Here is a 27,405-nt window from a genome sequence, read left to right as displayed (position 1 = left end):
GTATTAGGTATATGTATATTTGATAGTCTCTTACTTAATGGATTGATAAAAAACACACTCTGATTCATTAATCTTTTCCCTTTCTATTTAAACCTCAAAAGACCATTTTTTTTTTTCAGTAAGAGAATTAATTTCACCCCATCCAACAGATCTTAGACCAACTATTAGACTAAATAAAATTAGAAACAAAATATATTAGCCATAAAATATATAATTTTTAAAGTGGAAAAAGATAAGGTTATTAGTGGGTATGCCAAGAAAGCTATACTCTATATTGTTAAAATATTTTATAGGACACAAAAGCTCTCTAACAAGTGACTCTTGAAATGATGAAATTTCATTGAGGTCTTGAGTTTAATAGTTCCTAAAGTAGTCGAGTTGAGAATCTACCTAACCTCTCATTGTGCAAAAAGAGCAACCTCTCCTCATCTCCTCATCTCATCTTAGTATCTAAGATGAATCCAAATTTCTCCCATTAACATCATAAACTTGTGTTTGGATTTGTCAACTTTGATGGTGCTCACTTGCTTCATAATGAACTTTTATACTTTACCCATGACATGTTATTTCTAGATTTCAGTATAGATGTTTAATTATGTTCTAACCTCAACAACTTAATTTGTTGCAAATTCTTTAGCTCAGTTTAAGTTTATATGGTTCCTCATTTTGGGCTAGTACATCTAAGAAGATCAACAAGTGCCTTGTTCAAGTTTAATTTAAAGTTAGGAATCATGACAAAGGCCCCTTAACTATTGAGACCCTAAAAAATTAGAGTATTGCAGCTGTTGGAGGAAATAAAAAAACAAGAATAGATCTTCTTAGTTGTTTTAAGAACACTTGCATATCTTTTTGGTTTGCTTTAAGGGAGTGTAAAGGATATATATAGTATATTCAAGTATATTCTAAGATATTTTTTAATCTAATAATTGTGATTTTCTCCTTTTAAAATTTTAATTGGAAACCAAGGTTTAACATTACCAATCACTAATATAAACCAAATAAGTAAATTTCAAAGAGAGTTACAATAAATTATTAAGAAGGGTAACATACAGGCCTCCACTAGTGACCTCTATCTCAAGCAAACATCTTATTAAAAACTAGTTAAGCTTCTTGATGATTATGTTCTGATTGAGCACATCATTAATAATTGAACCTAACTCAATCCAACATCCTATGCACTAGAGCACACACTCATATAAGTCACTTTGTCAACTCTCAAGTGCACCTTTTGTAAAGTTAAATTGCATCTTTACCTCAATTATTATTTACATAAGCTAAGAGCATTTTTATCTAGAACACCTGAGAGCTTTGTTAATAGCATCAAAAACTTATATAGTGTTCATACATGGTTATCATTACATTGGCAACAAGCTAATGCAATAGAGCTCCTTATTGGAGGTTTTTGACACTATTGATGTGGTGTTATGAAATTGTATGCTCTTGTAAATAACCAAAGATGATAATTCAAAAAATGATCTATAAGGGTTTAAATATAATAGAAAAGACTCATGAACAAAAATGCACCCCCTTTCTTGGGTTTGAGTAATACTAAATTAGCAACTTCCCAAGAAGTCAAAAACACCATGAGCTGAGAGCTATAAGGTCTTGCTTATATGATTTGCTTAAAGCCAACACAGTGATGGCTATATATGGACAAATAAGGAAGGTGATGGGGAAAGTTTAATTGACAAATATATCAAGGCTCTTTTACTTTCCAACTAAGAAGTAGGGTGGTTGTTGTGTTTTTATTATTGATTTTGAATTTTTGCCTTGATGAACAAAATAGATGTAATGCCACAAGACCAATAAACACCTGATCAAGTGAATTATTACACTAAATCATTTTAATAAATCCTAGTCAATAATATGAAGGAACCAAAGTTGTTCAAAAAAATGTTAACAACATTCTATTGATATCTCAAACCTAAAAATCTAATCCAAACCAAAAAAATATATAGTAATGCAAAAAGCTAGAAGCCATCAAAGTAACAACTAACTATAATAAAAATTATCAATCACCCCATTAATAAAGATGCACATCACTGTTCAAAGAAGAATCTACCATCCCGAAGAATGATAAACCATCCATCACTAATAATAATCAAGCAAGATCTCTAACAATTATGCTAGATGAAAATCAATCATCACTATGAATTGCTAGATGCAAACACTAATTTAAGCATCAATTTAAATTAAAGAGCCAAAATGCTTTCCCCAACAACTCTTAATAAATGGAATAATGAGAAGTTTATAGCCAAGTCTTATATAACAATAATCACAAATCTTATAACAACCAATTTAAATGCTAAAAAATAATTATAACGTATAACATCCTTTTGATACATTTATAAGCCAAAATTTATAATGCAAAAGCTAATGAAAAGTATATCTATACTAATTCAAAAGCTAACATGACAAAAATATACTCAATAAGTGATCTCCAAACAATCCAACATAAATCTATTATCTATATCAAGTATAACTCACTTCATAAGAAACACAATAAAAATTATTAATAATCAATATAATCATAAAGAAAATCTTACATTCATTATTTTACTTTATTTTTGCTTTTGTAAATAGTGAGATTGAAGGTAGCTCATGAAATCCTTTAAGCTGGCATTTGAAGAAATGATGTTCTTTAATAGCAAACATTGATCTACTAGAGTCAAGTGCTACCTCTACCATAGAACTACTATCTATTATGCAATTAATCACAATATCATTTAATAAGCAATAAAGTTTAAAAAAAACTTGCATCAATGATAGATTTCGAAATTGGTATCTAGGAAACATGTTGCAAATTTAGTCATGCACATGATTGGGCATAATATTAGTGGAATTGTCATACTTAGGCAAAATACATATTGTACATTCACTATCATGAAACTAACCATATATATTTCTATAGAAGGCCACATAATAATCTAGAAAATAAAGCTTTTAGAAATTCTATTTGCCTTAGACACGTTGAGTATCGATACTAATATGATTCATGATACATCTAGAAGACAATGACTTAAAAAAAAATTTTGAGTTTTCTTGATAATACATTTGCAATTAAATTTAGTTAGATAGTTCATCCTATATCTTCTACCTATAGTTATCTTAGTGGTTCTTATACTACAAATTTTGGTTTATCAAATGATAACATAATTGGAATACTCTTTTGTTTTAATATAAAATTTATTCACTATTAATTTGATATTTCTAAGATATCTTTGTTTATGACTTTGATATTGTCCATTTTATTGTTCTTGAAGTTTGGGCTAGTATATGCAAATTAGCTTCAGCACTTAATATGTATGTGAAATCTTTAGTCATGGGATAATTACAATCAATTGATCATATAACCTTATTTCCATTAAAAGGGCATGATTATATAAACAATTCTAATTGTTTATTTATAATAGACTATCTAAACCTTATTGATTGGTTTAGTTTGTATATTCAAGAAGGTTAGGGCCTTTAGCTTCTCTCTCTATGTCACTTACAAGCAAAAATATATAATTTTTTATAAGCTAGATGACATTGAGAGTAAGAAGAATGGCTAACTCTATTAGTCATTTCTTTGTTAGTGATGGCTAAAAGGTATTTGAGTGCTAGCAAATTTTATGTAGATAAAAATAGTCTCTTAACTCAATTAAGTTGGTGTATTTTTTAATATCTTTATCAACTATTGACTAATAATCTCTATTTAGCCAAGGAGAACTAACACCTCTAATTTTAGAGGTAAGAATATACTTATTCAAGGGTATATAATACTTTAAGTAGCCATTAATCAATAAAAATCGAATTGATGCTATTTTCTTTGATAATATATGTAATACATCTTATCTTTTTCCCTTTAATCAATTAAAAAAGGGGCAATTACTTTATAAAAGAGTTTTTAATGGTTATCTTATCCTTATATATCATTTAATGTTCTGAGGATTCATGGTGATAGTATATTTAAATCTCATCCAATGATCGTATGCATTATAAGAGTGAAGAAATTAGAGCATAAAGCAATTCTCAAGTATATAACTAAAATGCGAAGAAATAAGAGCATAAAGTGATATTAAAATAGTTCTAGAGCATTCATAATGTTTGAATATCTAAATCTCCTTAGCTTTTAACTTCATATTTGCTATATTTTTTCACTTTTCCTTCATTATCCTAGTGATTGCACTTCCCAAGTTACTCACCCTTTTGCCTGAATGTAGCAATTTTGTCATTGCATAAGGTAAGTCTTCTTCACAATCCCAATATAGGAAATATAGTAGGAATTGATATATTGATAATGAGGTGGAAGAAAGTTAATTGCATCCTTACTTGAAATCCTTACTTAATTGCATCCTTACTTAAAAAGTTTATCATATACCAATGACAATGTTATATCTTATAATTGCAAATTGGTATTCTTATCTACAACCATTACTTTCATGCAATATTACCTTTCAATATTGGAAGTGTAGATGGACTTGATTCTTTGATATCAGATTACTTTGAGTCTTTCAAAAAGTTTGATTTCTGTTATTATTATGCACAAGTAACTCCTAAAAATTCCTAATAGAGATTTACCATAAAAATATGCTTTGATCTTCTTATGTGGGAGGATTAGGATATAAGTAGGTAAAAAGAGTTTTAGATGAATTAATATATAAATTATAATGCCATGAAAAGTTGGTGCTTTCTATCATCTTGTTTATTTTTTCATTTCTCTTACTCTAAACTATTCTTTCAAAAGTAATATAAGCATTTTTATTAATAGTGACAAAAATTTCTACATTCCCAGATGAGTTATATGGACTAAGTGTGTAATATAAAAATTATGGTAGTGAAAAAAAAATTATATTCTCACATTCACTTACACTATAACTCTTAATAAAGTACTATAAATTAAACTTAATAAATCTATAATTGAAAATCTACTATTATTATTTCTGATACAATATTACATAATATATTATTTGCTTACAAGCTGTTTTATTATTTTTTTAGTATAGATTTGTTGAATTACAATAAGCTAATATAAATATAATTGTAATCTATTTTGTAATATTATAATTGATAGCTAAGAAAATTCAAGTCTAAAAATTTTAGAAATAGGGATTATGGATCACTATTTACATAAAAGAATTTATAAATTTCCAAAGTAAACCAAGTGTTATATTCAATAACTCTTTCTTTTTGAACTATGTATTCTATAAAGACACATGTATGTATAATAAAGAACAAATGATACTATAAATAGTTTTAAATTTTAGTTTAGTGTATTAATGATTTTTATTTGTAATTTCCTAATATTTTTTGTTAGTAATATTTATTGTTACATTGAATGGGGAGAAAATAATACATTTTACGAAAGTGAGATGAATCTTATTATAAAATATGGTTTTCAGAAACTTATTAAAAAAATTCATACATATACTGATTATGCTCCAAATTATAATGATCTTACCTATGTAGATTTTGACAGAGGAGCTGTTGCAGTGCAAATTCAAAGAATTGATTTAACACCATCAACATGTTTACAAGAAAGTCATACTGTTCTTGGTTTGGTACTCAAAAAAGGTTTTGGAGACCACATAAATCTTAATAAAAGACTCATGATTGAAACAGGCTCAAAGTCTTGTAAAATTGTGGGTGAGAAATATATACTTCAATATAATTTTCTTTTATGGTTCAGTAACAATCATACGATATCTATGAATAATTTTAACACATATATCTATACGATGTCACTGCCACATAAATGTTATATTGCTAAAAATACTTTAAATGCTGGTTTTGATAATGATATACTTTTTAAGGGACAGATGTTAATTTCTTCAAATGGTAAAAATATATTTTTTATTGAATCAAATTGTAAAGCTTCCCTTTATTCTGGTACAAATCTCTTATGGCAATCTAATAATTCTGAAGGTTACTTTGAGTTATGTTATTGGAAAACTCAAATTGATGGAAATTCTGTATTATATTCTGAAAAGAAAGAAGTTTTATGGTCAATAGAATATTATTGTGTAGATTGTTTTATTTTCACATATTCTATTATGCAGAACGACTGTAACTTTGTAATATATAACGCAATTACACCTCATAATGTAATATGGGATACAAAAACTAATAATCATAAAAAATGTTTAAAGTAGTACCTAAAACTCTTAATTCATTTTTGTGAAAACACAAAAAAAAAAAAATCCAACTATATTCTAGCCTGATTTAGTAATATAGTTAATATATCCAAATACTAAATAAATAAAATCAACCAAGCCCATCCACAGGGTGGGCAAGCTGCGCAGTAGCAGAGGAGCGCGCCTCCAGGCCGTGGCGGATCGAGCAAGCCGCGTGCAGTTTTTAAGAAACCTGTCCAAGAGTTTTTTCCTTGTTCGAAAAAAGTGCGTGGTACAGTCCGTATGAGTCTCTATTCCGCCTGGCGGCTACAGCATAAACAAAACAGATGGCGCAGTGATCCTCTGCCTCCAAGCGTTCACCCGCTTAGTTTCAGCCGCTTCTTGCACGGGGTGCAGGCAACGAGCCGCCCAACGGTGCCGAGGCGACGCTAAAACGCGTCCCAGGAAAGACCAATGAGAAAACTCCAATCGACTCGATTAAACAAAGTCCAGAGCACTCTAAAAGCCCAACGAGCACTAAAAAGAAATATCAACAATATCTTTTTTACTTCAAGCCATTCTAACAAAGCAAGTGATTGTCACAGGAAAGGGGAAGTCCGCAACTGCGTCCCAAACCAGCCTCCTGTTTGCCACATCTATCTTCCCTCTCAAAATCTCACAGTGCTTCAAACTTCCACTCGAATAAACCATCCTAGAGATTGCATAAATCGCGCCACGGATCACCAGCACTTTAAACCTGTCCGTCCTGGGCCACTTCTCGATCGCCACCCAAGCCTCTTGCACTGCTGAGTTATACCAGTGCATGGCCTCCCCTCCGTAAGAGATGACGTTCGTTCCCACCTCCATTGCAGGCTCAAAGCAATCACCGGAGACCACCTTCGTGGCCCGGAACTCTGGCTTCCCTGTTATCTGCTCTTGCGATTTCCACGCATTGGAGGCAGCCTCGTAGCGCATAAGTTCCATCGTTTTATCGTGAAAACCATACAAGATCTCGTCTCCAGCCGGCGAGAGCACCACCCCAGCGCCCGAGACAAACCATTTTTCAATGGTGTCGCAGGTTCCCGTCTCCATATCATATACTATCACGTCCAGCTTGACGGAAGGATGAATACCATAGACAGATCTCCTGTATTCCCAGCTGGAATATATCTTGCCACCAAAGGCGATGGCGTCGAACCAGTTACTCGCCCTCCTAGCCGGCGTCCTGTCCCATGTCCACTTTGCACGGCCAATATCCAGCTTAAAGATGACATCTCTCGAGTGTGACCAGGACTTGCCAGGAGCCAAAGTCCACACGAAAACCATCCCGGACCACGCCACCATCTGTGCTCGGCCCACTGGGAGCCCTTCTATCGGTGGGAGCTTTCGCCATGACCCCTGTGATCTGTCCAAAATGAGAATTTGGAGTACCTCGGAGTCGTTTCCCAGGCTCACGAGTGGAGTGTCTTGGAGGAGCGGGAGCTGGAAGTTGCGAGTGGTGTTAAGGAGATGAGCGTCGTATTGAAGAGCGCTGTCCATTAGAGCTCTCCAGGAGTTGGAGACTGCTCGGCACACCGGACGAGTATACCATGGCAACCTCGGTAGGATGTTCTCAAGAGCAAGCTCATCGCAGAGACCGGGAATGAGATCGGTATCGCTCATATCGCTCCTATCCTGAAAGCGAGTGTTAAAAACGAGAAAGAGCTCACAACGCACTCACAGATCTTCCGCCTTAGACCGCTATACTTTGAGCACTATACTGCATCTGGAAATCACAAGGAACAAGACGTGAGAAAGAATACAAGAAAAAGAGGACAAAATTACATTGGTATAGCGGCGGCCAGCGGTGGAAAAACCGAGACAAAGGATCAATCGCATCGAAGAAACAGGGACATACTCATACTTAAGTCATCCGAGTGAAGCAAGTGATCGCCACGGGAAAGCCAGCAACTGGTTCCCACACCATCCTCCTGCTTGCCACATCTATCTTTCCTTCGAAAATCTTGCAGCGTTTAATTTTCTTCGGATCGATCGACGTCGAGCCTGCGTAAAGGACGCCTCGGATCACAAAAACCTTGAAACTCGCTGCTTCTTCGGGCCTGTTCTCCGCAATCGCCATCCAAGTCTTTTGCACTGCCGAGTTATACCAGTGTATAGCATTGCCATCGAGGTAACCGTAAGTGATGGCATTGATTCCCAGCTTCACTGGAGGATCAAAGCAATCACCACTCACTACCGTGAGCGTCGAGTTCCTGTGCTCTGTCTGCCTTGGTATCTCCTCTTGGGGCTTCCACGTACTCGACGCAGCATCGTAGCGCATGAGTTCCACTGTCTCCTTGTGCCACTGTAGACCATACAAGTTTTCGTCGCCAGCCGGCGAGAGCGCCACCGCAATGTTGGAAAAATTCCACTTTCCAATAGCGTTGCACGCGTCCACCTTCATATCAAATACCCTGACGTCCAGCTTGACAGGAGCACGGAGGCTATAGGGAGATCCCCTGTTTTCCCAGGTCGAGTATATCTTGCCACTAAAAGCGATGGCGTCGAACCAGTTACTGGAGTTTTTGGCCGGAATCACGTCCCACGTCCACTTAGCACCACCGACGTCGAGTTTAAAGATGAGATCTCTCGAAGGTGACCAGCACTTGCCTGGTGCCAAAGTCCACACGAGAACCATGCCGGACCATGCAACAATCTTTGCTCGTCCCTCGGGTAGATTCTCTATCGGCGGGAGCTTCCGCCACACCTGTGACCCCCGTGACCTGTCCGAAATGAGAGCTTCGAGTACCTCGTATTCGTTTCCCAGACAGACCACTGGAGCGTCTCGGAGCAGCGGGAGCTGGAAGTCGCGAGTGCTGCTGATGAGATGATCGTCGCGTAGAGCGCTGTCCACGAGAGCTTTCCAGGAGCTGGAGACTGCTCGGCACACCGGGCGAGTGTACCAAGGTAGCCTTGGCAAGATGTTCTCGAGCACCAACTCGTCGAAGAGGTCGGGAATGAAATCCATTTGGTTGTTCGTTTGCAAGGCAATCTCCATTTATTGCTCTGCACTGTGCACGATTTGTCAAACTTGTCGTCCAACTTGTCACCGTAGCGTTTCCGACAAGTGAAAAGCTTTCCTGAAAGCGCGTGTTATGAGACGGCAATTAAGATCATCCACCACGCAAGTACTTACGAATCAGCGGCTGTGTTTCCGGCGCCTTTCGGTGTCGATACTCTCGTAGGCCACGTATCGGCCTTGAGCTCTCAAAGTGATAGCTATAAAAGTAAATTCAACATTATAGTAAAGCCAATATAAAAGTCAGTGAAGATTTACGCGTATCTCTCTCGACGACGACGACGAACCTCAATTTGCTATCTGACCGCTACAGGCGGTTCGTCCTCTGGAATCTGGAGCAGCCAAGTTCCTCGTCTTAAAGCCTCAAAACAAAGTATGAGAGGATTTTTTACCTGGCCAAGCTCCCACTGCTCCACACCCCACGTCGCAGTCTCTTCTGGAGTTCTGCATGTTGTTTTTAAGTAACAAACGTTTCAAAACCAAAACAAGAAGCTTTTACATTGGTAAAACAGCCGCGGTCGGAGGAGAAACTGATGCGACAAAATTCGTTAGAACCGAATGGATGGTGTATTTGCTTAAGCTTACCAGAAGGCTGCTGGAATGGACTCTGGACAATCGCTGGAGCTGGCAGAGGACTGAAAGCATTTTGCATTGCATTATTGCTGCCGAAAGATGACACCGGATTGAAAGGAGATGGCTGCTGCACGGTGAATGGCGATGGACTTTGAGGATTTTGTGGAAAAACCGACTGAGCAGGGAAGGGGGAAGGTGATGGAAAGCTGAAAGCCGCTGGTTGGATCTGCTGAGGCGGAGAAATAACCGGTCCATTTCCAAATCCTCCCATGCTGTTACCGAGAGATAAAGTTGATGAAAACGTAGTAGCAAACATTACTTACTTGGTATCTTGCTTAAACATCTGAGATATAGGCGAGTTGTTTGGCACGAGCTTGCCAAAGATTGTACTTGACGCTAGTGGCGAAGGTTGGACATTGGAGAAGCCTTTGCTCGCTGGTGCTTTGTAAGGATCTCTCTTGAGGGCGTCAAATTCTGCCTCCTTGGCACGAAACATATATGCTTCCCTGCTCGTCTATGGTGCACGAATAAGTAACCCAGTTAAGAGAAGGAAAAAGCTTGGCTTACAATATCTCGGAGCGGCATTCCTTGTAGAGCAGATTCGTAAGCCATGGCTCGCAGCTCCTCAAAGCTTGTATCTCCAGAAATATCATTGGGAAGGCTAGAGAAGCAAAGAAAAAAGAGTTGTTTTCTTCCTTGAACAAAAGAAAGAAAAGGATGGAAGCGAACTTAACTGTTTCCAATGAGCGTAGCACGTCAAGCGCCAATAACTCGGCCTTTCATTCGTGAAATCATCTCGAATTCTCTCCTTGCATGCTCTCGGATCATTGCACCTATTGGAAGAAAAGAGAGAAAAAAACAAAGCACGATTGAGCAAGAATCGAAGGAAACAGAGAAAAGTACCTGTGTTCTGGCGCTTGAACAGGCGCTTGAACAGCCTGATTTTGCCTCCCAAATCCCGGCTGAAAGAGCTCGATCAAAACCAAAACATCTCTTTAATCGGATGCTACAAATCTACCTGTTGCTGGTGGAGAAATTTGCAATGCGCACCGAACCGGCAGCTGGAAACACGAGAAATCAAGCCTGGATCGACCAAATCAAACTTTTCACTTACGTCCCGCGCTGGAAATCTCGACAGACGACATCCTGCCTTCGAGCCATTCCCAAGAACCCTAAAAGAAGAACCAAAGAATATTCTGGGTTCAGGGTTTAGGGCTTCGGTATGGAGAACGATTTGAACGGAGGTAAGAGCGAAATGTGTGAAGCTATGGCGCATTCTTGTGACGCATTCCACTCGCAGATCCATCTCCCGCGCCTCGGGAATCTCCCGAGGCGTTCCAATCGCTGCACGACGGCCACAATCCATCCGGCGGGCACGAAGGTGAGGACAAACGAATGGGCGCATTCTTTCTCACGGATTTGGATGCGCAGAAGCCGAGCCTTTCGAATCGCTGCTGGACGGATTTTGGGACAAGAATCGATCCACGCTCGAAGGCATCGTGAGCGATCCTCCGATATTCTACCAGAAGTATCCCAATGTGGACGTGGAAGTGGCGTCCTTTAGCACTCCGGCCAAGGCGGTGCCCAGCCTTCTCCATCACAGGCTCGAGGATTCGAGAAACGATGGGACGCTGGCCACCGAGATCGTTACTCGACTCCGAGAGGCCGCTACAAATCACTGCGTTTTCCTCGTCGGTGGAAAGGGGTGTGGAAAAACGAGAACTCTCTACGAAGTCCTGGCACAGAACTTTGGATTCTACTTCGTGGCCTCGCGGGTGGAGAACGGTGAATCGAAGGACTTCGCAGCGGTTGTAGAGACGCTCAAGCTTTGCTACCCGAGTCACAACAAGGCCACGGAGTTTATCCCGCGACGAGTTGGCATGGACGCGGCACTGTGTGCTTTGGTCGCGAGGCTGGCCATCTTTTCGAAGGCTCTGGAGATCAAGCCGGGGATGTCGCCGCTGGAGTGGCTGATTTGCCAGACCGAGTGCCGGCCTCGAGACGTGTTTCGGGAGTTGACGCTGTTCGTGATCAAGCAAGAGTTGCCGAGCGCGTACCTGGAAGAGAAGTTCTCGGCTCTCGTCGAAGAAGTTTACGAGAGGATCGATGGTGGTCTAGCAGGCAGCAGCGGGAAGCTGCTGTTTGTGGTGGATGAGGCACTGCCGCCGCTCAGGAACAGGTTTAGATCCGACATCCACCCGGCGAAGCTCAAGAGTTTGCTCTCGCAGGCCGTCAAGGCGTTTAGAACGCAGAAGAAGGTTCCAACAGCGTGTATTCTAGCTGGAACGGGGGGAGAACTTCTCGCGGAGGCTCAGGATATGGAATCGCCGGTTTGCAGCGGGGAGTCCGAGCAGCTCACGCAGGAAATAGTGGCTACTAGCCGAACTTTTGAAGATTCCAGCAGCTTTGGAGCCTTCTCGGACTATGTCTCCAGCTTTTTGGGGCCCGGCGACTACAAAAGGCTGTTTTCCAAGTACTACCAGGCCCGTGCTGGCACAATCGCTAGTGCTCTGCACGCGTACATCAGCAAGCGTACCCCGAGAGAGAAGGCTTTGGAATTTCTGGAGGACTTCGCATTAACACTCGCGACCAAAGGTGGCAGCCAGCTAAATGCACCGAATTCTGTCCACGACACATTGATGATCCTGCGCTCGGACCGTTACCTGCGGAGTGTGCTCAGAGACATTACAGAGGCGTTCTACTTGGGTGGGAAAGGCTACTGTTTCACGCACAACTCGTCAATCAAGCTCGTCGACCTGGGGATCGGCGTGTTAAAGCTGGGATTTTGCGACTCCAATCCTCTCGAGGTGGCCACGAGAGAAGCTCCTATCAACAAGGACGTAGTCAAGTGGAACTATGCCGTGTGTGCGGTGGTGACGGAGAGACTCGTCCAGGCGGCACTGTGCTACATCTTTGTGCCGAAAGTGAGGGAGGAAATTTTCCACCGGTACGAAGGCCTGACAAGCGAGAGCGAACGTGTCTCCCACTTCGAAAAGTACTGCGCTGCGTACATCCTAGACCTGTTTAGCCGGGACGAGCCACTGGAGAAGCTGTTCGTCCAGGACAGGGAAAGAAGTGCACCACAAGGAAATGATGCTGCGGTGGAGCTGGAGCAGGAAACGAACGTTAATGCTGACTCTGTTGCTGTCAAGAAATATTTCGCCTACGACGAAACAGGCGGCACGAAAGAGCAAAGCTTGGAGCTTGTCAAGGCCAGAGTTAAGCTCCCAGCTCCACAGGCCGGCACCCCTCTAATGGTTCGACTTGGACAGAATTGGACGTTTGAGAGATGGCTTGGCCTGGGACGTGACAGGCCAACATTCCTACAGACTAAAACCGACAACCAGTTTGGACCCGACTTCATAACAATCCTGGAAATGCCCAAGCTCAAGAAGGAGATCCTTCTCAACATACAAGTGCGGCAGGGAATGGCTGCGGACCGTTTGGATTCTCGGGAGTTCTTCGCGCACAACAAGCAGCGCCAGGTTCTCGAGAGGAACAGGGAAAACTCGAGCTTGCTGTCCAAGTGCTGGAGTTCCGGCTGGGTGGAACTTCGCTTATCTCCTTGCAAGAGGATACAGCACGACGACAGGCCTTTCCCGACGGACAAGCCTTGCATCCGCGCCTACATTGACAAGACCAACCTCTACAAGATCTTTCCAAAGCTCCTTCAGCATCTCCGGCGAAAGTTATAGCAGGAAAAAACAAGCTCTTTCTATATATTCTCGACGGGAGTTTTCTCGGTGGCAACACTCTAGCAAAGGGAGGTCCCTTTGGTGCAGCGGCCGACGAACACTCCGTCCTGATACGGACCAGCGAAGTTGAGGTAAGCGATGAAGTTGATCGGGCAAGTAGTGCTAAAGTCGTTCACTTGGGACTTGTATTTGCAGGCCAGGGACGTGAACGCCGGGCAGCAAGCCGAGGTCGGGAACGGTGCCTTGCAGACTCTGGTCACGGACGAGTAATCCACCTTGGAAAAGTCGGTTGAGCAGGCTGCATCACAAAGAATACAAGAGATCACAGGCAGAAAAAGAAGCTGGAAAGCCCCTGGAGGAGAAAAACAAGATCAAAGCTCTTACATTGCGAAGATTGGAGAAGTCGACGACCAAACTGTCCTGGATCTTCTCCAGCAACAGCAGCAGCAGCAGCTATAACATTTACAAGCGCAAGAGATCGGTTTAGTACATGGATCAAAGCGAGCACAGTGGAAGGAAGGAAGAGAATGTAGGTACCATATCCAGCAGCTGCGAGAAATAGTAGAACAAGCAAGGAAGAAGAGCGCGCGCCCATAGCTTCTTCTCGACCGACGACGTACACTTTACTTGCGAGGCAAAGGCTTTATAAAAACTGGCCGTCACGAGTGACGGGCGGAGGCACTCAAGACAGCGGCTCACGACAAGCGTGACGGGCATCGACGCGTCGGTGTGTTAAATGGTAGCGACATAAGGTAGCGCCCGTCAAAGTCGTCTGGCACATCGTACGGATGGACGGGCCCCTGGTTCGACTCTTCTCCACGCCATTTGGAGGAGGGCATATTCCACAAGATGAGCTTGAGCTCTTATGGCTCCTCACGCAGCGATCTTCTCCATGGATGGTCCCGGGCATTTAAATCCGATGCTGGAGCTCGCGGAGAGATTGCAGCAGCAGCATGGATTCGCCATCACAGTGCTCGCCTCGCCGCTGACAGACGCTACGCCGCTCGCGCGAAAGCATCCCAGCGTGAAGTTCGTGACAGTTCCGGTTCCGGATGATCTCCTTCGCCTCGCCTGCATGGGTGATTTGTTCCGGATGGTGGATTCCATGCCAGGAGCAGTGGAAGAGGCCGTGCGCGAGCTGGATCCTCCCGCGACGATGGTGATCGCGGATGGATTCGTGGGCTGGACGCAGGACGTTGCCGACAAGCTCGGGATCGCGAGAGTGTTCTTCTGGACGGCGTCGGCGGCGTGCGAGATCGTTTGCTCCAACATCCTGGAGCTCAAGTCTCGAGGCTATCTGCCAGTCAAGAGTAAGTTTATCAAGGATGAGCTGCTTTTAAAAGTTGATGAACACTTCTTCTCCAGGAAACTTGGAAGACGAGAGTGTCATCGATTTCCTGCCGGGGCTGACTGGCATGACTCGAAAGGATTTGCCGCTGGCCTTCTATGACGACGACGTCTGCCTGGATTTCATTGGAAAAGCTTGCGCGAGGCGTCCAGAGGCGTTTTGCGTGCTCGCGAACACGTTCCAGGAGCTAGAACCAGTGGCCATCGCCGCGATGCGCGAGAGGATGAGGTACTTTGCGATTGGGCCACTGATCCCTCGGGCTCTTCTCCGCGAAGCGCAGCTCCCCAGGGAGGATTTGCGCGATCACGACGAGCATCTCGGCTGCATGGAGTGGCTGGATCGCCAGCTTCCGGCGTCGATCCTCTACATCGCGTTTGGGAGCGTCGCAGTGCTCTCCTTCCGCCAAGTGAAGGAGATTCTCGACGCGCTGCAAGCTTCCAATCAGGCGTTCTTGTGGAGCTTCCGGAAGAACTTTGTCGTGGATGTTCCGGACAACGATCACAAGGCCCTGGACGAGCTTCTAGATCGAGCCAAGCCCATGGAATCCAGGCTCGTGTCGTGGGCTCCCCAGCTCCACGTCCTGCGGCACCCAGCGGTGGTGGGATTCGTGACCCACTGCGGCTGGAACTCGACCATGGAAGCGATCAGCTCCGGCGTTCCAATGCTTGCGTGGCCGCGCACGTCGGAGCAAAACATGAACTCCAAGCGCATGGTCGAGGAGTGGAAGATCGCGCTGGGCGTGAACAACCATGGCCAGGACACGGACGATCCCCCGCGAGTGATCCAGTCCCGGGAGATCGCGAGGCTGATCGAGGAGCTCAATGGGGAAGAGGGCAAATCGATGAAGGAGAATGTGTTGCGATTGAGAGACGCGCTCCGGGCGGCGCATGGACCCGGTGGATCGGCGTGCGAGAGCTTGCGCGAATTCGCAGAGTGTTTCGCGAAGAGCCCTAGTCTCCGCTAGCCAAACACTCTTACTCAAAACGCTTAGTCAAACGGTCAATGTTATTTAAACTTTCCTCGCAAGAACCCTAAGTTGAGATTCGTCCATGGCGGAGGGAGAGAGGCCACAGCACGCCGTGGTTGTGGCTTATCCAGGGCAAGGCCACATCAATCCGCTGATGCAGCTCTCCCTGCGCCTGGCGAGCTCCATGGGGTTCTTCGTCACCTTCGTCACGACGAGGGGCAACCACGAGAGCATTCTAGCGGCGTGGGAGCGGCAGGGCGTGGCGCCGCCGTGGGAGCGCGGCCTCTCCATCCAAATGCGCCCCATCCCCGACGATGTGCTCCCGCCGCGCTCCATGGGCGGGATCTTCCACTTCCTCGAGGGCGTCAAGAAGCTCGGTCCCGGACTGGAGGAGCTCATGGAGGCACTGGCCAAGGACCCTAGCATGCCGCCGGTGTCGTGCGTCGTATCGGATGCGTTCTTGCTGTGGGCGGCGGGAGTGGCGCGCCGATTTGGAGTGCCCTGGGTGATGTACTTCCCCTTGCCGGTCTTGGCGTTCCTGATTCAGCACCATGCTAGTGCTACCGAGATCCTCTCATCTCGCGATCCAGGTAATCGAGATTTCGGAGCCTAGAGCGAGTAGATTCGTGTTCTTGACAGCTAATACGCATCCTTGTGGCCAGAATGCGAGGATCTTATCGAGTGCCCGGGCGTGATCCCGCTGCATCCACTGGAGTTGCCATCGCTCGTCCACAATCCCCAGGACACGACTCACGAGCTACTGCGAGGGGTGAGCGATGGCGCGAGGAACAGCGCTGCTTGGGTCTTCTTCAACACTTGCCCCGCGCTGGAGCAGCCGCTCATCAATGCGGCGAGGGAGCAGGGGTTTGATAGGTTCGTACCAGTCGCACCACTGCTCCCACCCAGCTTCCTCGGACTAGGCGACCTGGATCATCGATCATCGCCCCAGGAGTTTTTCACGAGCTCGCTCTGGGAGCAAGATCTCAGCTGCCTCGATTGGCTCGATCGCCAGCCGCCACGATCCGTGCTCTACATCTCCTTCGGCAGCATAGCGGCGATGAATTTCTCGCAGCTGGAAGTCCTGCTCGGTGGATTGCTCGACCTTGGCGAGAGATTCCTGTGGGTGCTTCGCCCGGATCTCGTCTCGGACATGGGAGAGGAAGATCACGCACGATTCCTTGACAGGGCGAAAGATCTGGGCCTCGTCGTTCGCTGGGCGCCGCAACTCCAGGTCCTCCGCCATGGATCAACCGCGGCCTTCCTCACTCACTGCGGATGGAATTCCACGTTTGAAAGCATTTGCGCTGGAGTGCCGACGATCTGCCAGCCCTGCTTCGCGGAGCAAAAGGCCAACGCCAAGTACGTCGTGGAGGTGTGGAAGACGGGCGTGAAGCTCGCAAAGGGTCATCGCGGAGATTTCTCCAAAGAGGACGTGCTGCGCGCCATAAGCGCGGTGATGGGCGGTGGCGAGCAGACCGATTCGATCCGGAAGAGAGCCGCGGATCTGCGCGATGCGTGCCGGAAGGATTTCCAAGAGATGAGCGGGCTCAAGGCATTCGCGGCCGATCTCCTCGCCAAGAACAAGAGCGCGGAATTCTCAACGGCTAAGATCGAACCCAAGATATCCGACGGTTTCGTTTAAACTAAGTGAATATGCTGGGGCATTTAGGGCTCTTGAGCTTGATGGATGCGAAGAGCGTGTAGCGGTGAGCACATCTACCCCCAGCTTTGCTCTCTTGCACAGCGCTGCGGCAAGGATCCGGCGGCAGCCAAGTGGGTTCACTCGCAGATCGTCGCCTGCGGCTATGGAAGCGATCGATTTCTGGGGAATCTCGTCGTACAGATGTATGGCGGCTGCGGGCGCGTGGAGGACGCGATGGATGCGTTCCGCCGGATCCAGCAGCCCAATGTCTTCTCTTGGGCCATTCTGGCGGCGGCACTGCTGCACAGCGATCGGCTCCGAGAGGGCCGCGAGGTTTTCTCGCGAATGCCGCAGCACAATGTGGTGTCGACCACGGCGATGCTCGCCGCGCTCGTCTCGGCCGGGCTGATGGAGCAGGCAATGGCGGTGTTTGCGAGCATGAAGGAAAGGAATGCCGTGACATGGACTGCGCTTGTTACCGGATTCAGCGATGGTGCTGCCGCGCTCGAGGCGTTTGGAAAAATGCCGCAGTGGGATTGCGTGGCGCTAAACGCAATGCTAGCTGCAAATGCCCAAGAAGGGTATTCTGTCACGACGAAAGATTTTTTCGATAGGATGCTATGGAAGAACGAGGTGTCGTGGAACACGATCTTAGATGCTTTCTCGCAACGAGGTCTGATCTTTTCAATCTTGGAGAAGTTCTGGAGAATGCCAATGTGGACTATTGTTTCGTGGAACACTATGATCGCGGCATTTGCCAGAGTGGGGGATATGTATAACGCAAAGAAATCTTTTGACACCGCTCCAGAGCGCGACATGATCTCCTGGAACAGTCTCTTGGAAGCGTGTAGTAACATCGAGGAGTCGAGGAAAGTGTTCGATCTTTCGCCCAAGTGGAGCTCGGCAACTTGGAGCTCTATGATCGTGGCACTTGTACAAAGCAATCGCGTCAAAGAAGGCGTGGAGCTCCTGCTTCGCGCCGCGATGGAGCTCGAGGGATTCCATCCCGAGCCCAGCACTCTCACCGCTCTCCTCACCGCCTGCGCCACCACCGGGTCACTCGAGCAGGGAAGAATCCTCCACGAGTTCCTCGGCAATTCAATCGCTTGCAACGATTCCCACGGGCTTTCTCTGGCGAGCGTGATGCTCCGCATGTATAGCGAGTGTGGATGCCTCGAGGGGGCCGAGCTCGTCTTCTCGTCCATGCCGGAGCAGGATCTCGACTTGGTCGCGTGGAGCTCTATGATCTGTGCGTACGCCCATCACGGACAGGGCGAGCGAGCGCTGGATCTCTTCCGGGCTATGAGCGCCGCCGGAGTGGAGCCCGACGATGTGGTATTCGTGAGCATCATTTCGGCTTGCAGCCACAGTGGTCTACTCCATCACAGCCGGGTGTTCTTCCACTTGATGGCTGGGGAGTTTTCGATCGCGGCAGGGCTGGATCAGTACAAGAGCATCGTCGATGCACTGGGCCGCGCGGGAATGATCGAGCTAGCTCTCGAGCTCTTGCAAACCATGCCTTTCTTCCCGGATAGAAGCTCTTGGACGGCATTTCTAGGGGCGTGTAATAGCCATAGAAGGAATGTGAGCGTGGATGTGGAGCTCGAGGGGCTTAGCGGTGCGCTCTACGTGCTCCTGGCCAACTCGAAGCTTTGTTAATATTCTTAAGAATATGCTTTCGAGAATATGGGATTCTTAAGCATAAGCTTTCTGAGGATATTCTAAGATGCTTTGCTAGGAGATATTCTTAAGCATATGCTTTCCGAGAATATGTAAGATTCTTATATTGATCTCGGTTTAGGGCTCACAGGGGAGCAAAGATCGAGACAAAATGCGGCCGACACCGATGTAAGTTCTCCTCGATTCTATTCCCGATCGCGTGTTCCGGATGGATCCGCGGGCGAAATCTCCCCTCCACAGCTATTTCCTTGAAAGATTTCGCTCTTGTAGGATCGCCGCGCTGCCACTGATTTCGTGTTTCCAGCGATGATCTGCGGGACATGGACGGGAATGGAGGCGGCGATCGGCCGCATGCGGTGGTATTCCCGTTTCCATCGCTGGGCCACATCATCCCGATGATGCATCTCTCCTGCCGGTTGGAAGCGCTGGGGTTTCTCATCACTTTCGTCAACACGGAGCACAACCATCTCCGGATCCTTCACGCATGGAGGGCGAGACGAATCCCGCTGCCGCAGGAGCACGAAGTTCACATCAATATGGTGGGGCTGCCCGACGCCAACATGCCTTCTCTCGAGACTATCAACGTGTTTGAGGCGATCATGTCCACAGACAGGCTCCGCGGCGCTTTCGAGAGATTGATCGGCAAGCTGGTGGAGAGCCAGGGCTGTCCTCCAGTTTGTATCATCGCGGATGGATTTCTTTCGTGGACTCAAGACATTGCTCAGGACTTTAGTCTCCAGTGGGCCGTTTTCTGGGCATCGTCCACAGCAACGAGCTTGATCTCTACGCACATTCCAGACTTGATGGAAAGAGGCCTCGCACCTTTGAAAGGTACTTTTCCCTCTTTTCTCTTCTGTTTCTCTTCGTTGAGTTTGTTTTCCTTTGCAGCTGAAAACGAGCATAGCTACATTTCGTTCATAGACGGTATGCCAACGATATCTTCCAGTGATCTCCCGACTTCCATCGCCAGGCAGGATCGGTATGATCCTGGTTTTAGGCATAGAATCGAGAGGATACAACGTGTGAAGCGAGCTGACTGGATCTTTGCTAATACTTTCATGGCTCTGGAGCACAACGAGCTCCGGGCCATGCAAGGGCGGGTCCAGAACAAGCTCCTCCCAGTTGGTCCGGTTCTCTCGCTTGGGTTCTTAGAAATCAGTGACGGAACGGCAGATATCGAGATCACCATCGATGATTCTGTGGAAGACGACAGGTGTATAGACTGGCTAGACAGACAAGGAGCTCTTTCGGTGGTGTATGTCTCTTTTGGCAGCATCGCTCATCTCTCTGGACGGCAGCTGGAACAGGTCGCTCAAGGATTGAAGGCTTGCTCTTACCCGTTTCTGTGGGTGATACGGAACGAGCTGGTCCAGACTATGTCAGCTGACGTTCGAAACGCTTTCACGGAGAAAGTTAGAGGCCGCAGTCTCGTGATTCCATCAGCTCCGGCTCGCGTGCTCAAACATCCTTCATTGGGAGCTTTCGTGACGCACTGCGGATGGAATTCTACGCTGGAAGGCATCAGCGTGGGGCTTCCAATGCTGTGCTGGCCGTGCTTCGCTGACCAGATGCTAAACTGCCGCTACATCGTCAAGGAGTGGAGAATAGGAATCGAGTTTGCGAAGGCAGCAACTGGTTTGGTGGACAAGTCAGAAGTTGAAAGGGTGGTGAGGGCGGTGTTAGAGGGAGACCAAGGTCGGCAGATCAGGCGAAGGATTCGCTCCTTGAGAGACGCCGCAAGAACTGCATTGATGGCCGGGGGACTTTCACGAAAAAGTTTGGAAGAGTTCGCAGAGGCTATGAAGTCTGAGATGCGATCCAGCTTTTTTTTCTAGCCTGTCTACTGGCATGGCGGTATGGGGGGCTGACAACCATGTTACTTCGACTTAACTATACCAATCGTTTTGAGATCAAGTCAACAAAGGCGGACAAGTTCCTATCGGATGACCCACCTTCTGTCACGGTACTTCTAATCTCATTTCTAAGTTCTATGGCTCTTTTCCTGATTTCTTTTCCAGGATCTTCCACCATGAGCCGCCTGATCACTTGATGAACCACCTCCTTGCTCGCCACACCGTGACAGGAGCCTCGGAAAAAGCTCAGCCCGACCTTCCAGTCGTCGACGATGATCTTACAGTTGAGATGTTGCTCGGCGAAGCAAGGCCAGCATAGCAAAGGAACTCCACTGCACACGGCTTCTAAGGTGGAATTCCACCCGCAGTGCGTCAGAAAGCCTCCAACGGACGGATGCTTGAGAACTTGAAGCTGCGGTGCCCAGGAAATCACCAGTCCCTGCGACTTAGTCCTCACGACGAAGTCCTCGCAGAAGTTAGGAGCTTCAGACTCGCTCACAAGGTTCGGCCTCATCACCCACAGGAATGGCTGCCCGCTCGATTCGAGGCCTAGAGCCAACTCCTGTATCTGGTTCGCTTTCAACGTCGCCATGCTTCCGAAAGACACGTATAGGACCGACCTCGGCTCTCTCTCGTCGAGCCAGCTCAAGCAGTGCATATCTTCCTTCCAAACTCCTTCGGCCGACACAGTGTTCTCATCAGCTGGATGGTCAGACAAGAACGAGCTGGGTAGCAGGGGCCCGATGGTCAAGAACTTTGCGGGACGAAGAAGCTCCTGGATGGCAGCAACGACCTTGCGCTCCAGCTCCTCGACGGTATTCAGGAAGATGCAAGCTGCCTCCTTGTTCCGGGAGAAAATGCGAGATCTTCGCTCGAGCCCCTCGGGGGTGGAAGTAAGCAGGGAGGATGGGATATCTTTGATGGAAAGACTGTCGATCCCAGGGATGAAGTCGATGACAGAGTCCGGATCACTCGTCTCTGGCTCACACAGCAACAGCGACATTGTCAAGCGGCAGAATTTCTCCTCTCAATCAAGCACAGACCTGTGAAAGGTAGCATGCCTCGGGAGATCAGTTGAGGGAGATTGCAATTGATGAGAAAAGTCGCTGCCGAGGCGGTCCACATAGCAATTCTGGGGAGCTTGAGCCTGTCCGCAAGATCTTGGCCCATCTCGACAAAGGAATCCAGTAGGATGCAGCAGATTGGAGAGCTCCAAACTCCATCGCCACCGAGTCCCGAGATGAAGGCAGCGAGATTGTCCTCGGCCTCCTCGAGAGCGTCTAGAACGGCAGAGAGTTGGCTCGTGCTCGGCAGGCCAGCGATGTGGCTGATCTCCAAGACGCTGGGAGGGAGTGGAAGGACGCGGACGTGTGGATTGGGGGAGCGCTGCATGCGATGGACGTCTTGCTGTGGAACTAGGAGCGTGGTGATGAGATCTGGGCCGCACAGACGAGCCAAGAGGTGGAGGAGGGGATTGATGTGGCCTTGGAGTGGCAACGGAACCGCTACTATGTGCAAAAGAGATGCTGCTGCCATGGTTGCCATGGGATTTGGATACAAAATTCCAACCTAGGTTCTTTGTCTATGACAATGTAAAATATATTCTTTTTTAATTTTATTATTTATACAATTATTTTTGTCTGGATATTTTATCATGCAGGGTAACTATTCATAATACCTATTTTTTCATTTATGTTGCTCATGAGATTTCAAAATAATTTTCATTCTTTATTAAAATAATATTTCTTTGATAAGTTGTTCAAAAAGATCAGTTATTATTTTTTACTTAAAAAATTTAAATAAACATTATATTATATAATATAAAGATGGTCTGTAGTTCGATTCGGTTGTCTGTCGTTTTTCCTTGGCCAGCTGTTTCGCTGTTTAGCACTTTTTTTCTTGGTATGATGATGGAAACAAGACAGCAGCAATTCAGTTCTCTCTTTGATCGTGTACACACAAGCACTAAGCAAATGGATTCCAGGCTTTACTTTGCCAGGCCAGATTTTCCATCCTCGTCCTCAAGGCACCAAGCAATGGAAGAGTAGCAAAGGTGAAGAACTTTCAATCTTCTCACATTTTGGGTGGTAGCTTATAAGTTGACGATAGCACAATGTGGAGCACTGGATCCAGCCTGTTTTCCCTTCGTCGTGAGAGCACACAAGAACTAAAAGCTTGAGAACTGTTTAGCTTTTCCTTTTCTCCGTCAATGGGCTCTTCGACTGGTGCCAGGAGGCTCGCTCCTCACGCAGCGGTTCTTCCCATTCCAACCCAAGGCCACATCTCCCCACTCCTCCACTCAAGAGCTCTGGCCTCGCGAGGCTTCGGCATAACTTTCATCAACACGGAGGCCAACCAGCGGGACTTGAAGAACATCGTTTCGAAGGAGAGCTATGGCTGTGGTGGCGGCATTCGCTTCGAGACGGTCCCGGGCATCCAAGCAAGCGACGTCGACTTGGCGGTCCCGGAGAAGCGGCGGATGTTCTCCGAGGCAGTGATGGAGATGCAGGCTCCAGTGGAGAGCTTGCTCATCAGGAACATGGCCAGAGACGATGATCTCGTTCCTCCGGTCTCGTGCTTCATCTCGGATATGTTCTTCCCGTGGTCCACGGAAGTAACAAGAAGGATTGGAATCCCAGAGGTCAAGTTCTGGACTGCCAGTGCCTCTTGCGTTTTGCTCGAGTGCGCGGTTCCGCAAATGTTGGAGAAGGGAGACATTCCAGTCCAAGGTATCTTTCTTTTTTTCCCTTTCCTTCTTTCGAGAAGCTCTAACGTCTTCCGCCAGATCGTTCCATTGAGAAGTGCATAACTTACGTAGACGGCTTGTCACCACTACCAATGTGGAGCCTCCCGGGCGACTTTTCTGCCAGTGACGACGACCCGGGATTCGCTGGCAAGTGCGCTAGAGCCAAGATCTTCGCCACAACGTCGTGGGTTTTGATAAACTCGTTCGAAGAACTCGAGGGCAGTGTCGCATTCCAAGCTTTCCGAGACATCTCTCCCAAAACAATCGCAGTGGGTCCTCTTTTCACCATGATCCCCGGGTCCGAACCACGCAACAGTGCCCTGTGGGAGGAAGACAGCGAGAGTTTATCCTGGCTCGGCAAGCAAAGTCCCAGCTCGGTTCTCTACATTTCCTTGGGCAGCATCGCCACTCTCAGCTTCGATCAGTTCAAGGAGTTCTCCGAGGGACTGAGGCTTCTCCAGCGTCCGTTTATCTGGGCCATCCGACCCAAGTCGGTCAACGGCATGGAGCCCGAGTTCCTGGAGTGTTTCAAGGAGGCCGTGAGGAGCTTTGGACTGGTTGTGAGCTGGGCTCCTCAGGTGGACATCCTCCGCCACCCTTCCACAGCTGGATTTCTCAGTCACTGCGGCTGGAACTCCATCCTCGAGAGCGTAGCATCCGCGGTGCCCATGCTTTGCTGGCCGTGCGTTGCGGAGCAGAATCTAAACTGCAAGCTGATAGTGGAGGACTGGAAGATCGGTCTCAAATTCTCGTGCGTGACCATGCCGGATCCTCACGAGGTGGTGGTAGCGAGGGACGAGTTTGTGGAGGTGGTGGAGCGATTCATGGGAGCTGACAGTGAGCCTTTGAGGATTAACGTCAAGAAGCTGAGCGAGGAGGCTCGTAGAGCAGTGTCTAGAGGTGGTTCCTCGTATGAAAACCTGGAGGGATTTGCCGAAGTAATGAAGATTTTCTTACATACCATAAATTAAGTAAACTATTCTCAAATATATTGGAATAAAATTATTATTTTAGTGACAAGATAAAATTTTCCAGATTTTGGTATGAAGAGCCCCCCACACACACTGCTTTTCTAGCTTCTTCACTCAGCTTCTTTGCATTACTCCTCATGTATTGCGCAATACCATTGTCATCTTCCATCAATTTCTTCACCACCTTTTGAAATTCATCCCTCACCACAAGCTTCCCAGATCCCACATTGGAATATCGCAATCCAATCTTCCAATCTTCCACCACCAACTTGCAATTCAGATTTTGTTCCGCAACGCAAGGGTGGCAGATCATAGGCACACCAGCAGCCATGCTTTCCAGCACAGAATTCCATCCACAGTGAGTGAAAAATCCCCCAATAGAAGCATGCTGGAGAACTTCTCGCTGGGGAGCCCAAGTTATAACTCGCCCAAAACTTCTTACTCTCTCTTTGAACGGTTCCAGAAACTCGGGCTCCATACCCGGCACAGACTTTGGACGAATCCCCCATAGAAATGGCCTCTGGAGTTCTTCCAGCCCTGCTGCTATCTCTTTAGCTTGTTCCAAGCTCAGGGTGGCGATGCTACCAAAAGCTATGTAGAGCACGGATCCTTCTTCTTGCTCGTTGAGCCATGCTAAGCACTCGTTGTCTTCCTTCCAGAGGCTTGCATTTTTCATGGATGGTGAAGATAGAAACGCGGGACCTATAGGTATTATCCTTGGGATGTAATCTCTCACGGCCTCAAGCGCGCCACCTTCGAGCTCCTCGAAAGTGTTGGCCAGGAACCAAGAATTCTGGGGGATGTTTTTTAGCCTCTCGTACCTGCGAGCGAAACTTGGATCATCCCTGAAAGCAAAAACCCGGGGAAGACTCCACACAGGCAATGGTGACAAGCCACGCACGTACTCGATGGATTTGTCCATAGAGAAATCTGGAAGAAACCATGGAAAAGAAAATAAGTAAGGAACCATGGTTGATAATCATACCTTCGACGGGTATGTCTCCTCTCTCCAAGAGCAAGGGAATGGAAAAATCCAGAAGAACACAAGCAGCACTCGTAGGCCAGAAGTAAACGCTTGGAACTCCGATTCTGGCCGCCAGATCTCTCATCCAGGGGAACAACTCGGAGACGATGCACGAAACAGGGGGGCCCTTGGCGATGATCTTCTCTCGTAGCAGCCTCTCCACTGGCGCTTCCATGTCGAGAATAGCCCGGTAGAAGATCTGGCGATTCTCGAGCTGGGTCAAGTCGAGGCCGTGGTAAGCCGCCTCCAGCCCGGGGAAGGTCTCGAAGCGAATGCCCTCGACGCCATCTCCCAGCATTTCCTTGATGCTGTCTTGATTGGCCTCCGTGTTGACGAAAGTGATGAGGATGGATCCATGAGAAGCGAGAGCTTGGCAGAGATGCAAGAGTGGAGAGATGTGGCCTTGAGCTGGGAGAGGAACGGCGACAACATGAGGTGTGATCTTGGAACCCATTATACGCGCAACGCGCGTGCTTATCTCGTCTTTCCAATCCAATCTTGAGAGAGAGAGAGAAAGAAGTATATCGAGGGTAGTATATTCTTGAATAGAGTTGACTTTGGATCAAAGTTTAGGAAGTTTTCACTGCTTGAGCAAATCTCTCCAGGTTTTCATACGAGGAGCCACCTCTGGAGAGATGGAGGAATGGAGTGATGTGGCCTAGAGTTGGAATGGGAAGAACCGCTGCGTGAGGAGCGAGCCCCTCGGCACCAGTAGAAGAACCCATTGACGAAGAACAAAGAAAATTCAAGCTTACTTCATGAAGGTGCTGCCGTTTCTTTCTGGCTCCAAGGCTGAGCTTAAGAATCAGTGCGTTTTGCAAAGGTTTTAATCTAGTGTTCTCCTTCAGGAATTTTTTACTCCTCTTGATTACGCCATCTATTTCTTTGGGAAGGAAAATAACACTTCCACCAACCTATACACTTTCAAGTATCATCTTTATGTGCTCTTGGTGGTTGGTCTGTCTGTGCATTGGCCCCGCCCTCATGCCCGATGATCGTCCTGCCACCAGCTGCGGCATTGGATATAAATTACCTTATGAAACTTGACGAACTTGTCCAAACTTTCATATGAAGATCCTGCCTTCTTTCACTGTTGCTCCCTGAGCAGCCTCGCTGAGCTCCTTCACATTACATCTAAAGGAATCGCCATTCTCAGCTCCAATGAGCTGCTCCACCACCTCCACAAACTCGTCCCTGCCACCACCTTGCGAGGATCTCTCATGGGCGAGAACTTAAGATCGATCTTCCAGTCTTCCACTATAAGCTTGCAGTTGAGATTCTGCTCGGCAACTCATGGCCAGCAAAGGATTGACACTGCTGAAGATACACTCTCGCAGCCTGTGGAAGGATGCTGGAGGATTTCCAGTTGAGGAGCCCAGCTCACAACCAGTCCAGAGCTGATCACTTGCAAGGAGAGCCTTGAAAGCCTCCAGGAACTCGGGCTCTATGCCGGGGACCAACTTGAGACAAATGGCCATTATAACTGGCCTCTAGAGCTCTTCTTTAAGCTGTTCCTTGCTGTTTAGTTTTTTTCACTTTTTGTTTTTCCATTTTTTAGTGTTTAGTTCTTTTATCAAATTTCCTCATATGGTTCCCTTTTGACTCCAGAACTTTACACTCTCTTTCTTCTTCTTCTTCTTTTTTTGTTTTTCTTTAGTTTCTTCTCTTTGCATCAGTTTCTGACATAAGGCATCACCTTGGAGTCTACACTAGCACATTGGCCATGGGTTCTTGCACGTGACAAAGTCCAGCA

General features: G+C 46.8%; 11 protein-coding genes across 14 annotated transcripts; 6 read left to right on the top strand and 5 right to left on the bottom strand.

Annotated features, from left to right (window-relative positions):
* Positions 1 to 6,633: 6,633 nt before the first annotated feature.
* On the bottom strand, positions 6,634 to 7,998 carry LOC112346775. 2 transcript variants are annotated; one of them, XM_024676383.1, is made up of 3 exons: positions 7,920 to 7,998; positions 7,812 to 7,860; positions 6,634 to 7,769 (listed from the first exon to the last, which is right to left on the bottom strand). In XM_024676383.1, exon 3 carries the CDS (start codon positions 7,755 to 7,757, stop codon positions 6,666 to 6,668), a length of 1,092 nt encoding a protein of 363 aa, XP_024532151.1. In that variant the 5' UTR covers positions 7,758 to 7,769; positions 7,812 to 7,860; positions 7,920 to 7,998; the 3' UTR covers positions 6,634 to 6,665. The 2 variants fall into 2 exon arrangements, with proteins under 2 accessions (XP_024532151.1, XP_024532150.1); XM_024676382.1 differs by having other exon boundaries at positions 7,816 to 7,860.
* Positions 7,897 to 9,353, bottom strand: LOC9640091. Its single transcript, XM_024676381.1, has 2 exons — positions 9,271 to 9,353; positions 7,897 to 9,214 (listed from the first exon to the last, which is right to left on the bottom strand). Exon 2 carries the CDS (start codon positions 9,130 to 9,132, stop codon positions 7,999 to 8,001), a length of 1,134 nt encoding a protein of 377 aa, XP_024532149.1. The 5' UTR covers positions 9,133 to 9,214; positions 9,271 to 9,353; the 3' UTR covers positions 7,897 to 7,998.
* LOC112340497 (zinc finger CCCH domain-containing protein 16-like) lies at positions 9,271 to 10,940 on the bottom strand. Of its 2 annotated transcripts, XM_024676385.1 has the most exons (11): positions 10,841 to 10,940; positions 10,745 to 10,787; positions 10,630 to 10,688; positions 10,461 to 10,559; positions 10,294 to 10,387; positions 10,050 to 10,240; positions 9,739 to 9,998; positions 9,653 to 9,683; positions 9,546 to 9,597; positions 9,441 to 9,485; positions 9,271 to 9,353 (listed from the first exon to the last, which is right to left on the bottom strand). In XM_024676385.1, the coding sequence occupies exons 1-10, from the start codon at positions 10,885 to 10,887 to the stop codon at positions 9,450 to 9,452; spliced, it is 912 nt and encodes a 303-aa protein (XP_024532153.1). In that variant the 5' UTR covers positions 10,888 to 10,940; the 3' UTR covers positions 9,271 to 9,353; positions 9,441 to 9,449. The 2 variants fall into 2 exon arrangements, with proteins under 2 accessions (XP_024532153.1, XP_024532152.1); XM_024676384.1 differs by having other exon boundaries at positions 9,351 to 9,485.
* A 109-nt stretch (positions 10,941 to 11,049) lies between these two features.
* LOC9642940 lies at positions 11,050 to 13,435 on the top strand. Its single transcript, XM_024676377.1, has 2 exons — positions 11,050 to 11,107; positions 11,158 to 13,435. Exon 2 carries the CDS (start codon positions 11,607 to 11,609, stop codon positions 13,419 to 13,421), a length of 1,815 nt encoding a protein of 604 aa, XP_024532145.1. The 5' UTR covers positions 11,050 to 11,107; positions 11,158 to 11,606; the 3' UTR covers positions 13,422 to 13,435.
* Positions 13,419 to 14,102, bottom strand: LOC9640090 (GPI-anchored protein LLG1). The gene is made up of 3 exons (XM_002971373.2): positions 13,959 to 14,102; positions 13,806 to 13,874; positions 13,419 to 13,719 (listed from the first exon to the last, which is right to left on the bottom strand). Exons 1-3 carry the CDS (start codon positions 14,014 to 14,016, stop codon positions 13,481 to 13,483), a joined length of 366 nt encoding a protein of 121 aa, XP_002971419.1. The 5' UTR covers positions 14,017 to 14,102; the 3' UTR covers positions 13,419 to 13,480.
* Positions 14,103 to 14,174: 72 nt separating this feature from the next.
* Positions 14,175 to 15,783, top strand: LOC9640089 (anthocyanidin 3-O-glucosyltransferase 7). The gene is made up of 2 exons (XM_002971585.2): positions 14,175 to 14,731; positions 14,787 to 15,783. Exons 1-2 carry the CDS (start codon positions 14,287 to 14,289, stop codon positions 15,731 to 15,733), a joined length of 1,392 nt encoding a protein of 463 aa, XP_002971631.2. The 5' UTR covers positions 14,175 to 14,286; the 3' UTR covers positions 15,734 to 15,783.
* Positions 15,726 to 17,409, top strand: LOC9640088 (linamarin synthase 2). The gene is made up of 2 exons (XM_002971584.2): positions 15,726 to 16,326; positions 16,399 to 17,409. Exons 1-2 carry the CDS (start codon positions 15,819 to 15,821, stop codon positions 17,376 to 17,378), a joined length of 1,488 nt encoding a protein of 495 aa, XP_002971630.2. The 5' UTR covers positions 15,726 to 15,818; the 3' UTR covers positions 17,379 to 17,409.
* A 14-nt stretch (positions 17,410 to 17,423) lies between these two features.
* Positions 17,424 to 19,037, top strand: LOC9640087 (pentatricopeptide repeat-containing protein At1g56690, mitochondrial). The gene has a single exon (XM_024676615.1). It carries the CDS (start codon positions 17,424 to 17,426, stop codon positions 19,035 to 19,037), a length of 1,614 nt encoding a protein of 537 aa, XP_024532383.1.
* Positions 19,038 to 19,050: 13 nt separating this feature from the next.
* LOC9642939 (UDP-glycosyltransferase 85A1) lies at positions 19,051 to 21,064 on the top strand. 2 transcript variants are annotated; one of them, XM_024676378.1, is made up of 3 exons: positions 19,051 to 19,226; positions 19,363 to 19,889; positions 19,947 to 21,064. In XM_024676378.1, exons 1-3 carry the CDS (start codon positions 19,210 to 19,212, stop codon positions 20,891 to 20,893), a joined length of 1,491 nt encoding a protein of 496 aa, XP_024532146.1. In that variant the 5' UTR covers positions 19,051 to 19,209; the 3' UTR covers positions 20,894 to 21,064. The 2 variants fall into 2 exon arrangements, with proteins under 2 accessions (XP_024532146.1, XP_024532147.1); XM_024676379.1 differs by having other exon boundaries at positions 19,329 to 19,889; positions 19,947 to 20,925.
* LOC9642938 lies at positions 20,921 to 26,223 on the bottom strand. Its single transcript, XM_024676614.1, has 7 exons — positions 25,614 to 26,223; positions 24,676 to 25,558; positions 24,434 to 24,577; positions 24,044 to 24,263; positions 23,268 to 23,774; positions 21,955 to 22,480; positions 20,921 to 21,889 (listed from the first exon to the last, which is right to left on the bottom strand). Exons 1-7 carry the CDS (start codon positions 26,104 to 26,106, stop codon positions 20,949 to 20,951), a joined length of 3,714 nt encoding a protein of 1,237 aa, XP_024532382.1. The 5' UTR covers positions 26,107 to 26,223; the 3' UTR covers positions 20,921 to 20,948.
* LOC112346774 (linamarin synthase 2-like) lies at positions 22,924 to 24,686 on the top strand. The gene is made up of 2 exons (XM_024676380.1): positions 22,924 to 23,640; positions 23,697 to 24,686. Exons 1-2 carry the CDS (start codon positions 23,121 to 23,123, stop codon positions 24,626 to 24,628), a joined length of 1,452 nt encoding a protein of 483 aa, XP_024532148.1. The 5' UTR covers positions 22,924 to 23,120; the 3' UTR covers positions 24,629 to 24,686.
* Positions 26,224 to 27,405: the final 1,182 nt, after the last annotated feature.

The sequence above is a fragment of the Selaginella moellendorffii genome, unplaced genomic scaffold, assembly GCF_000143415.4.
Source record: "Selaginella moellendorffii unplaced genomic scaffold, v1.0 SELMOscaffold_17, whole genome shotgun sequence".
Taxonomy (NCBI): Eukaryota; Viridiplantae; Streptophyta; class Lycopodiopsida; order Selaginellales; family Selaginellaceae; genus Selaginella; species Selaginella moellendorffii.
Note: the sequence above shows the minus strand (reverse complement) of the source record. Positions and strands in the feature narration are given on the sequence as shown.

What these genes read in the sequence shown, in the direction of transcription:
- LOC112346775 (XM_024676383.1), bottom strand. Translation starts at nt 7,757, where the DNA reads ATGAGCGATACCGATCTCATTCCCGGTCTCTGCGATGAGCTTGCTCTT.
- LOC9640091 (XM_024676381.1), bottom strand. Translation starts at nt 9,132, where the DNA reads ATGGAGATTGCCTTGCAAACGAACAACCAAATGGATTTCATTCCCGAC.
- LOC112340497 (XM_024676385.1), bottom strand. Translation starts at nt 10,887, where the DNA reads ATGGCTCGAAGGCAGGATGTCGTCTGTCGAGATTTCCAGCGCGGGAC. An exon ending in TGCTACGCTCATTGGAAACA is followed by an intron (nt 10,388 to 10,460) that starts GTTAAGTTCGCT and finishes TTGCTTCTCTAG; the next exon opens with CCTTCCCAATGATATTTCTG. An exon ending in AGCAGTGGGAGCTTGGCCAG is followed by an intron (nt 9,486 to 9,545) that starts GTAAAAAATCCT and finishes TGGCTGCTCCAG; the next exon opens with ATTCCAGAGGACGAACCGCC.
- LOC9642940 (XM_024676377.1), top strand. Translation starts at nt 11,607, where the DNA reads ATGGACGCGGCACTGTGTGCTTTGGTCGCGAGGCTGGCCATCTTTTCG.
- LOC9640090 (XM_002971373.2), bottom strand. Translation starts at nt 14,016, where the DNA reads ATGGGCGCGCGCTCTTCTTCCTTGCTTGTTCTACTATTTCTCGCAGCT. An exon ending in TCTCGCAGCTGCTGGATATG is followed by an intron (nt 13,875 to 13,958) that starts GTACCTACATTC and finishes TAAATGTTATAG; the next exon opens with CTGCTGCTGCTGCTGTTGCT. An exon ending in ACTTCTCCAATCTTCGCAAT is followed by an intron (nt 13,720 to 13,805) that starts GTAAGAGCTTTG and finishes TTTGTGATGCAG; the next exon opens with CCTGCTCAACCGACTTTTCC.
- LOC9640089 (XM_002971585.2), top strand. Translation starts at nt 14,287, where the DNA reads ATGGCTCCTCACGCAGCGATCTTCTCCATGGATGGTCCCGGGCATTTA. An exon ending in AGGCTATCTGCCAGTCAAGA is followed by an intron (nt 14,732 to 14,786) that starts GTAAGTTTATCA and finishes CTTCTTCTCCAG; the next exon opens with GAAACTTGGAAGACGAGAGT.
- LOC9640088 (XM_002971584.2), top strand. Translation starts at nt 15,819, where the DNA reads ATGGCGGAGGGAGAGAGGCCACAGCACGCCGTGGTTGTGGCTTATCCA. An exon ending in CCTCTCATCTCGCGATCCAG is followed by an intron (nt 16,327 to 16,398) that starts GTAATCGAGATT and finishes CCTTGTGGCCAG; the next exon opens with AATGCGAGGATCTTATCGAG.
- LOC9640087 (XM_024676615.1), top strand. Translation starts at nt 17,424, where the DNA reads ATGCGAAGAGCGTGTAGCGGTGAGCACATCTACCCCCAGCTTTGCTCT.
- LOC9642939 (XM_024676378.1), top strand. An exon ending in AGGCCTCGCACCTTTGAAAG is followed by an intron (nt 19,890 to 19,946) that starts GTACTTTTCCCT and finishes TTTCCTTTGCAG; the next exon opens with CTGAAAACGAGCATAGCTAC.
- LOC112346774 (XM_024676380.1), top strand. Translation starts at nt 23,121, where the DNA reads ATGGGCTCTTCGACTGGTGCCAGGAGGCTCGCTCCTCACGCAGCGGTT. An exon ending in GGGAGACATTCCAGTCCAAG is followed by an intron (nt 23,641 to 23,696) that starts GTATCTTTCTTT and finishes GTCTTCCGCCAG; the next exon opens with ATCGTTCCATTGAGAAGTGC.
- LOC9642938 (XM_024676614.1), bottom strand. Translation starts at nt 26,106, where the DNA reads ATGGGTTCCAAGATCACACCTCATGTTGTCGCCGTTCCTCTCCCAGCT. An exon ending in AGGAGACATACCCGTCGAAG is followed by an intron (nt 25,559 to 25,613) that starts GTATGATTATCA and finishes GGTTTCTTCCAG; the next exon opens with ATTTCTCTATGGACAAATCC. An exon ending in AATCTGGAAAATTTTATCTT is followed by an intron (nt 24,578 to 24,675) that starts GTCACTAAAATA and finishes AAATCCCTCCAG; the next exon opens with GTTTTCATACGAGGAACCAC.